At 46.1% G+C, this 10,170-nt stretch overlaps 1 protein-coding gene across 1 annotated transcript; it reads left to right on the forward strand.

The window, feature by feature from the left end:
* Window positions 1-6,422: 6,422 nt before the first annotated feature.
* On the forward strand, window positions 6,423-10,010 carry si:dkey-193c22.1 (uncharacterized protein LOC567837 homolog). Its single transcript, XM_068650147.1, is given in 9 exon segments — window positions 6,423-8,018; window positions 8,021-8,101; window positions 8,199-8,437; window positions 8,977-9,061; window positions 9,063-9,157; window positions 9,268-9,320; window positions 9,323-9,404; window positions 9,481-9,613; window positions 9,616-10,010. Coding segments are annotated over 9 exon segments (1,104 nt in total). The 5' UTR covers window positions 6,423-7,784; the 3' UTR covers window positions 9,718-10,010.
* Window positions 10,011-10,170: the final 160 nt, after the last annotated feature.

Below are 10,170 nucleotides of genomic sequence, written 5' to 3' on the forward strand. Positions count from 1 at the left end.
GGAAAGGTTGTGCGTGTGTGTGTGTGTGTGTGTGTGTGTGTGTGTGTGTGTGTGTGTGTGTGTGTGTGTGTGTGCGTGCGTGTGTGTGTGTGTGTGTGTGCGTGCGTGTGTCACTCCTCTTAAAGTCTTTTTAATTCCACGGATCTCGCTCACAAATGAATACGAACGTTCTTGAGTCAATGCTGAACACGTACGTACATAAGTCAAAGTAAAAAAAAGTCAAAGCCTGCTTTATTGTCAATTTCTTCACATGCCAAGTCACACAAAGTTATCGAAATGACGTGCCCACTATCCCACGGTGACAAGACAGAGTTCACAATCCACATACAAGTAAACGACACAAGAAAAGTAAAACGAGAAGGCAACATCAATGAATAAATAAGAGCGATAGCACGCTAGCTGCTCCAGATGCACAAGCGAGCGAGTGTCATGTTGGCAATGTGACAGAAAGCGGATAGCGGAATGTCATACCTGCGTCAGAAAGAAAGAAAGAAAGAAAGAAAGAAAGAAAGAAAGAAAGAAAGAAAGAAAGAAAGAAAGAAAGAAAGAAAGAAACGCTGCTGGAGTGAGTGACATCAAGTCCCCACTCTGAACAAAAGTGTTATGCTTCCACTAAGCGGACATATAATTAACAGTGAGCGGCCAGGCCAGGGTAAATACGGATAATGGAAGGTCACGGCGGCCACAAGTATATTTAACTGAAGCAATGTTTTGTTGAAAGAAACACAATTGCTCTAATTCAACACACGTGCGTCTTGTGCCTGCCTGGAGGATACAATTACACATATTTGAGATGGTTTTATAAAGGAATCCAGATTGTCATTACTGCTCACTTTGTGTAAATGGGGGTTGGGGGGAGTCTTGTGTACATGACATTGCCAATCATCCTTTTTTTTGTAGGACTTGTTGGAGTCTATCCCAGATGACTTTGGATGGGAGTGCTGGCAAATTGCAGGGTAGGTACTATAAAACACCCATTCACATTGATCAGCCTCATATGCATGTTTTTGATTTTGATTGTGTCTGATCAAATAATCTAACTGGATGCGGACAAAACGTTGTACAAATCATCTGGATTTTGTATCATTTAACCACAAATGACAGTTAGCAGAACTGTGTGGGACAAAATCGCAGCAATGAAAATCAATCAATCAATCAATCAATCAATCAATCAATCAGTCAATCTGACAAGAAACGTTGGAGTGATCCTGACCCGGTACTTTTGTGTTATCATGCAAACATAATAGAACCTGTAACCTCCTTGGCAAAGGGAATCATTACGCAACATTGTTTGTTTAATAGTGGAAAGTAAACAGAGATGGTCCAGAAATTGAAAAACATTTGCCACAGATGCAGGAGCTCCAGCAAGGTACCTGCTGCTTGAGTAAAACTGAAAGTCGAACAAATCACATCAAACGTCCATGGAAATACGTCTAATGTTGGGTTTCTATCCAATTCCAAAGTATGTTGCATGAGACCCCAGGTGTTTGGGTAATGAGGGAGGGAGGGAGGTCATCTGGCTGAGAAACAGGTGCCGTGCGTCTTCCCCATCAAGGCGTGCAGGGAGCAACACCTTCCTTCCACAAGGAACATGCACCCCGAGGTTGCTGGACGTGTAACCGTTCATGTTTTGGAAATGTGAAAACCCAACGCTTCAAATTCTGGATTGTGCAGGTGCAACCACCTACTCACTGTTGTGGTAAGTGAGCGAGCGAGCGAGCGAGCGAGCGAGCGAGCGGTGCATGTTTGGCTTGTTCATAATGTCACAAGTGGTCCCCCCCCCCCCCCTCCCCTCCCCTCCCCTCCCCTCACCCACTTGCTATCTGATCTGACATTTGACACCTGTGCCACAGCACACCAGCACCATGAGACTTTTTGAAAATGGGTGGTGGTCTTTCAAATAGAAAGCCACGTCTTTCTGTTTCAGTCCCATGAGCTGAAGGTCTTCAATTGAAAGGCATGGCCCGCAGCCGCCGCCGCCGCCGCCGCCACCTCTGATGAATAAAGTTAAGCTCTTCAAGTCGGATTTTGCACTAATGCTGACTGGTATTTGGAGCTCTTGCGTGGTTTGAACTGTGATCAAACCAAAGTGTGTTTTGTGCTCCATTCAATTCCTTGAAAATGAATTTGTAGCCTTCTCCTGAGTGGCACCTTTGAACAATGATGCCGTGCTAGCTCTCCGCTAACGGTAAAATGTGAGCGCTAAAGTGTCAGGATAAGCCTCCTGGAACATCTGAACTTTGCTTGGGCTTAAAATTGGAATACGGATCACGACACTTTTGCACTTTTATGGCTCCATATGGTAGCAGATTAGTACGCAGTCAGGTGACGTGACGACTGTACAATGCTCTTGTGCAAACGTGTTGATGACATTCCAAAGCAGTGAGGGAAAATGCCGCAACATGTGTCATAATGAGCTGGATGGGACGCTTTTGCAACATTCTTACACTGGATTGCGTTCGTCTCCGTCCTCCGCGCGGATAATTGGAGGCGTACTGGCGCTCGGCATTGATCGAAACATGACGGCTCAGGTTGCTAAGCGTAAAAATAAGTACATTTTTCAGATTGAAAATGCAATGAGTAAAAGGCCCAAGCGCTCGACTCTTGGAGCTCACGAATGGTTTTGCCTTTGAACGTTGTGTCCTTACGGTAGTATATGTCACCTGAGCTTGACACCCAATGGCACACCTGTTCACACGCTAGCCCCCCCCCCCCCACACACACACACACCCCGCCTCTTTCTCACCCTGATGTCTCTATATCAGACCTGTTCCACCAGCCCCCTGAAAAAAAAAAAAAAAACACCTACTTGTAAATGTCATCGGAGGCACAACCAAAGTGCCCCCCCCCCCCCCCCCATTGTTTGCCTCTTCAGCGTACATCAAAGTGCGCAGTGCGGGAATCGTGATCACTCACTCCTGTCTCTTCACCAAGTAGCCATGGAGTGTTGTGAAGAATCTGGGCAGCGGACAAAGTTAAGAGTCAGCAAAGAAGTCCAAGCCAGACTAGTTAGGTGAACATTTTGGGAGAAAAAAAAGAATGAACGTTTATGTAAGCTAGGTATAGAGCATTCGATACGGCGAAACCGTGGAAAGAATGTTGGCTGTGGACACTGCACGCTCAGAGCTACAAAAGGTGCTGAATTTAAAAAAAGCACCGGACCGTAACAGTGGTGAGGAAGCGTGCCATGCCTTTCCAAATATATTCGGTCGGTTGCTTTGGGATGGACAGATGTGTTCTTGAATTCATTTTCTCAACCTTCATTTGAGTGTGTTGGTCACACATCATGTGGTCGGTCCAAAACATCAAAAGCTATCATGCGTGTTTTGGGTTTTTTTGGGACGTGGAGCAAAGTCCCAGAAAAGCTACACATTGCAAAAGGCTAACATGCAAATTGAAAGTTTGACTTGAAGATACTTTTACTTTTAAATGGTAACTCTAAGTGCAAAGCCCTAATTTGAAATCCTGTAAGTGACTTGCCAGTGAGCGAGGGAGCGAGTTTACGATCAGTGTGCAAGTCAACAGGCAGACCTGATGTGATTGCTCGTCCTGCTGCTGCTGCTGCTGCTGTTTCACTGCAATGAATTGATGTTCCGCTTTGGTGCCACGGGAGCACATTTCCAGACGGATATCAAACGATGCCAATTTGTTGCGGGGCCTTTTACAGCTGCCGCACAGTGACGGACGGATATCTTCATCAAATCTGCATATTATGCCTTGGCCTCAAAGTGAATGAACCAATGGAAAGTTCAAGTGGATGTGTCCATTTTCTTGATGTATGTATTTCCATCATGACTAACTGGGATATTTTTCCAGCGTGGCTCCCCAACACGGAGGGAGGCCTCTTGTGTTGAAGATTCATAGACATACCAACTTGTTCCTCTATGGCAGAGTAAAGTCAAGTGTTCTGATGAGGTAACCAGTGGTGATCTTGGACACGTGATATCCACAGAAGAAGCCTCACTTTTATTCTATTAATACACTCTTACATGAGGCTAGGCTGTCCGTGCCAAAAAAGGTGCAACAAGCTGAGGACAAGGGCACCTTCACTTCTCAACTGTCTTGATGGTAAATACAATGCATGGCGAGTATGTTTGCATTGTGTGGCACAGCTGTTATCTCGCTCCATCTATGCATGGATAATGTTTTTTTTTTTTTTTTTTTTTTTTTAAAGGACGGCAGCCCATTGGGCAGAAACTTGTGTTGACTCACTGGAAAGAGAAATGGCGCACTGCAACTCGACGCCTCGCTTCACGCAAAAGAGCTCGGACTAAATTAAGATTGGCAGCGGCGGGGCAGCAGAGGATGCAAGGGCGTCACCCCATCTCTGACGGTGGCGGCGAGCACCGCATTATTTTCCTTGAATAACAATCATGGGAAAAAAATGTGCATGACAACTCACTCAGGTGTCAAACTGCCGCAGTGTAGCGCCAACTACTGGCGAGAAAGACTTATTTGATATCTGCTTATTTTTTTGTTCCAATTCTTAGCGCTGCTAGCAGAAGCCTTCCCGATCCATTGAAAGAAGGCCAGTATCATTATTATTATTATTATTCATTTTTCATTCATCTGTGTTGTCTGGTCTCCTGACATATTTGCAGCCTATGAACTCTTGTAGCTAGCTCCTCTTCAATGCTCAAGGTGGGGTGGCGCATTTTAACAGTCGGCGCCAGCTGACGTCTCATCTTGGCTCGGGAACTCTGGCCGAACCCGGGGGAGCCATGAGCAACAGCCAACTTTGACAATATTTACTTGCGACTCTCAAGAGTATCTACATCTGCCCCGTCCCCGTCCTCTCCTGCATGCTTGAATGGATATCCATCCATCCATCCATCCATCCATCCATCTGTCATCCATCTGTCATCCATCCATCCATCCATCCATCCATCCATCCATCCATCCATCCATCCATCCATCCATCCATCCATCCATCCATCCATCCATCCATCCATCTGTCATCCATCCATCCATCCATCCATCCATCCATCCATCCATCCATCCATCCATCCATCTGTCATCCATCCATCCATCCATCCATCCATCCATCCATCCATCCATCCATCCATCCATCCATCCATCCATCCATCCATCTGTCATCCATCCATCCATCCATCTGTCATCCATCCATCCATCCATCCATCCATCCATCCATCCATCCATCCATCCATCCATCCATCCATCCATCCATCCATCCATCCATCCATCCATCCATCCATCCATCCATCCATCCATCCATCCATCCATCCATCCATCCATCCATCCATCCATCCATCCACCCATCCACCCACCCAACACACTGGCTTGTTGGTATTCCTGCAGTATATCTCAATGGCATCTCTGTGTTGTTGGAATCAATCACAGGGCCCCTCATGAAAAAGCGCATTACCCTCCGAAGTCCTCCGTTTTTGGGTGTGATTCTGGACATTGAGATGCCTAGAAAGCGGGCCAATGCCAGTTTCCATGGTACCCCCCCGCCGAATCAAAGGGAGTCTTCTCTGAGCCCGGTGTGTGTTTGGGAAGCCGGTGTGAAAAGATGGCTCTGTATGCCGGAGGTCCCGGCCAGGTCCGCTGACAGCCGCTTTACACTTCTCCCCTGCTCGGTGTGGAAGGGGAACGACAGAAGCCACGTTTGCCAGTCCTGGCGAGGCGCCACTCGGGGGAGTGGCTCACTGTTGGGGTTTACGAGAGGAAGTAAACAGACCATTGCGTACGCTAATCAAAGCTTCATGACATGACCAGGCCTCAGAAACGGAGATACGTATTTTTGCAAAACATATTTGATATTAGGGCTGGCTTACTGACAGAATACAGAATTTCTTCTGCAAATGTTTACAAATGACTCACGTCTTTGCAACTGGCACGCCTTATCATTTCTTTGCCTGGACGTATCTGACGGATCTTGGTGGAAGCTTCTGTTCAACGGCCACGGTGACTCACCGGCTGGTAAAGAGGAGCTCACGCCCGGAGACATCCTGAAAAGATTCCCCAAGAATGTGAGTTGACCGATAAGACGCTTGAGTCTGACTTGGGAAATAAAAGGTTGACCAAAGTCGAGTCGTTCCTTTTTTTTGAGATGGCTTGTCTTCATCAAGGTCACGGGTGAGAAGGAGCCTGATTGTTCGACGCAGACAAAGCTTCATTTGCTGACCTGACATTTTGAAGCTTCAAATGGCAGCACGCTTGAAGGGGATATTTAGGGACAACCAGTGCCACCAGCCTTTCCGGTTATCTGGAATCAAGTTCTCGGACGCCTCCGGAATGTCAAGTTAAAGTTCAAGGAGTTCCCGTCAGTGTGTAATTTACGCAACCACCATTAGTATTGACACGACCAACTCAGTGATGTGTTACATATTTAACGGAGCCCACGTTTTCCACGATTTCATGTTTCAAGGGCTCCCCGTGTAGCGACACACAAGGTAGGTTTGTTCGCAGTTATTATCTTAGCACCACTGTGAATACAATAATTCCGCTACGGATCGTATCATTCCTAAACAAGCACGGGGCAACTCTTACCACGGAATTGAAAAGGGGCTGACTCGGCTTGGAAGCTGTCAGACCAAAGCCTGACTTTGCACTATACATATATACATAGCAGCTTCATTTCTATTGTGGCATGTGAAAAAAGCACCTGGGACTCCCCACATCGTGGCAGATGGAAGAGCAACCACACACCCACTCAGGTTTGGAGCCTTCGCTCCAAGGGGCCAAACATAATAATAATAACCTTTGGATCGCCACTGCGTTTCGTCAATTTGCACGCAGAGGTTCCATGTTACACGGCCAATGAAAGCAGAACATAACCACATTATGAACGGTGGAAGTGCAAGAGAGTCATTTGTTCGTCATCTAATTCGAGGGGGGTCAAAGAAATGCGACCCAGTCGTACATTGGCTTTTGATTGACAACTTGCCGGTCTGTTCTCAACACACGTAAAACAAAGCGCAAACCGCATTCTGAAGTCAGCATTCTTTCCCTTCACACCTTGAGCCCCTATTTTGGTTTCCATTTGTTGTGCCAACACACAGCTCATTCCTCGTCAAATCGTAAGGGGCACGGTCAAATACAACCTTTTGGCTCCCTCTGCTGGATCTAGTGCTCCACTGCCGCTTTTTGTGTCAAATATATTACAACGTAATTTTTGGGACGTGGCGGAGTGCAGTTACAATCAAGCGCATGTATTTCCACCGCCGAAAAAATGCAGCGTTTGAAATATGAATAATACGACAAATGTATTTTGTCTAGCACTTCCGGGTTATTTCCAAAGCAAATACATCGGAACAAGATGGTAATCGTCGTCACCGTTCATTTAATAAAAATGGCGAATGTGCCAATATATCATACCATGACTTTAATAAGATAACTATAATTAATGAACTGATAGAAAAAAGTCCGCATTGTCAAGTTCTTCGAAATTTGGCGTGTCATATACTGCGTTCCAATGTTAAAGCCGGAAACGCCTTGCTCTTGCTCTTGTCTCATGACGCTTATCTTTGGTCGTGTCTATGAGTCCCCGAATGGGATGGCGGCCATCTCGAGGACAAAGATAGCGCTACATAGCAACCTGCTTAATTCAGCGCTTTTACGTTCATTCGGAGGTTGACTGGGAAGCTGTAAATGTACGTTCTCGATTCGTTGTCTTTCACGAAGGGGGAACTCGCAGCTTTCCTCCTCGAAATAGCATGATTGTTGATCTACAATCCCCAGTACTGTACTGTACTGTACTGTACTGTACTGCACTGTACCCTACTTAAAATAATATCACATGCTGCACGTTGGAACCACTGATGACTTTCCGTTCGTGGGTCTCGCGTACTCCTCCTCTCATCTCTTTGGCTGCCCAGTTGATGCTCGGCTGGCTACTAAAAGTACTTGGGAGCTGTGAAAGCAAGGTACCTTCCCCCAAAAATGACATTTGCTCTGAAGGAACATCAAGTTTCATTCCTTCTGACCGACCGGGCACTTTCTCAACCAGACGAATTGACCCTATTACAAGAGCTGTGTTGGAAGCAGTGAAATACGTCAATAGCTGCAATATGGGAGACTTGACTTTGAGCTGAAGTCATGGTACGAAAACGACGAGAACGGAATGCATGATGAAAAGGTCTCTTTTCTGTACTTTTGCGTGTGAACTTTTTTGAACAGATGCTTTTTATGATGTGATTCTTTCTGACCTCTTTTGGTCATATCTCACATTGAAGGGCATCACATTTGGTCACCGTGGGAACAAGCTGGACCTGTACCACCCTCCTGGGTGGTCTGAGGAAGATAAAGCTACGCCAGCGCCCCTATTTGTCTACGGCGGTGCTTGGTCCTCCGGGGAACGCTACGTTGACTGTCTGCTGGAACACCTCACCCAAGAGCTCAACGCCACTGTCATCTGTCCTGACGACACGACTTATCCAAAGGTTCAGACGGCTTTCTCCAAAACTGAAATATAAAGTGTTATGAGTTAAAACAGCATTGACTGAAAATACAATCTAGGTGACTGACGACAGATATTTTCTGATTGCCAGATCAACGTTTTAGGGATGGATGGATGGATGGATGGATGGATGGATGGATGGATGGATGGATGGATGGATGGATGGATGGATGGATGGATGGATGGATGGATGGATTCTTGCACTTGTAAGTGGCTCTGAATCTTCAAGCTGCGTTCCAAAATGTCGCAAAGGAAACCGGAGCTTGCGTTGTGCGCTCAAAATAGAAGACATTCCACAACGCAGCAATGCATTTTGTATTCATGGCGGTTGTTAATGAATGTCTCAAGGGGGTTGGTTCCCGGTTGGCGTCTCATCAAACTCTATTCGTTCTACACTTGTGACTCGCCCATCCACCGTCAAAGCAAATCAACATGAGCTTGCTAAATTGGGCTGCTTTTCAGACTTGCTTTTAGCATAACTCGTTTCTTCAAAGAAGGAGCATTATTAAGGCTGCGCTTCTATCATGTGTTTTGATTGACATTTGTTGAAGAAGCCCATTTTTAGTTCTTTTGCAGGACAATGTTGTTTTAATCGGGCGTTCGGCGGGTGCGCATTTGCGCGCGCTGACCACGCTTTTTCCTCATCGATGCCAGGGACGAGGAGCTTTTCGTCGAGGCCAGCAAGCAGCGGGACCTCGCGTCCACCATCAAAGGAGTCGTCGGTAAGCTCTCGTCGCCTTGTTGTTCAAAATGTCATCCATGGGTATTTTCAACATTGAAAAAGAGTCCATTTGGTCATCACCGTTGAATACTCTGAAGCAAACTGTGAGGGAATTTCTCAACAGGTCTAACATCATGGAGCATTATGAGCACGAGCAGAAGCGAGGAGTGGAATATGTCTCGCCATGAACGGAGTGGAGAACTTCACGTATTACTCGCCCACGTACTTGCTGGGCACCTTCGACCAGGAAAAAGTGCGCAGGTAAGATGCCAAGGAACGGCAGCAAATACTTTCGGTGTGGCATTGTGGCGCCAACCCCGGGTTCTCCTCTTTTCAGAGTGCCGGCCGCCGGTCGGTTACTTTGATCCACGGTGGTTCGGGCGCAAGCTTCCGCCAAGTTCTCGGAGCTCCTCACCTCGCTGTCCGTGAAGACGTCGCTCTATTTGTTGCCCGCTGTGGACCACACGGAGATACGTAGATGATCGCTGAGCTCGTGGTGGCCGAGCGACGCTTCTACCACGCCATCTTCAGCTGTATTAAACACGAGTACAGGAAACTTGTCAAAGTCAGCTGACCTCCCTCCCCTCAGAAGATTGAAAGGAAGTTTATTTTTGTAATATTCCATATTACCTCTTATGATTTGTGGCTTTTTCATCTGGATTTCAATCAAATATAAACTTACTATGCGTGTTGAGCTATTTAAATATACTTGTGCGCCTTCATTTAATTGAGGCGGTCTACAAAATACATTGTTTGCTCTTACTCGAATGTGACGTTGCATTTCTGTGATGATGATGATGGACTAAAACGCGATGCTTATGTTTGTAGAGCTATTGTAATTTGTAATAAATTGATCTGTGAATTATTGATCATTGACAAGTGCTGCAGTCTTTTTTTTTTCTTACAGAATGTGAAATTAGTGTAGGTAAATAACATCAATCTGTCATTTGTTAAATTTCTCCATTTTATTTATTCTCCTCAGGACTGTGAGTGCTGTGGCCAAGCCGGCCCGAATGGGCAGGTTTAA

The sequence above is a fragment of the Syngnathus scovelli genome, chromosome 3 (assembly GCF_024217435.2).
Source record: "Syngnathus scovelli strain Florida chromosome 3, RoL_Ssco_1.2, whole genome shotgun sequence".
Taxonomy (NCBI): domain Eukaryota; kingdom Metazoa; phylum Chordata; class Actinopteri; order Syngnathiformes; family Syngnathidae; genus Syngnathus; species Syngnathus scovelli.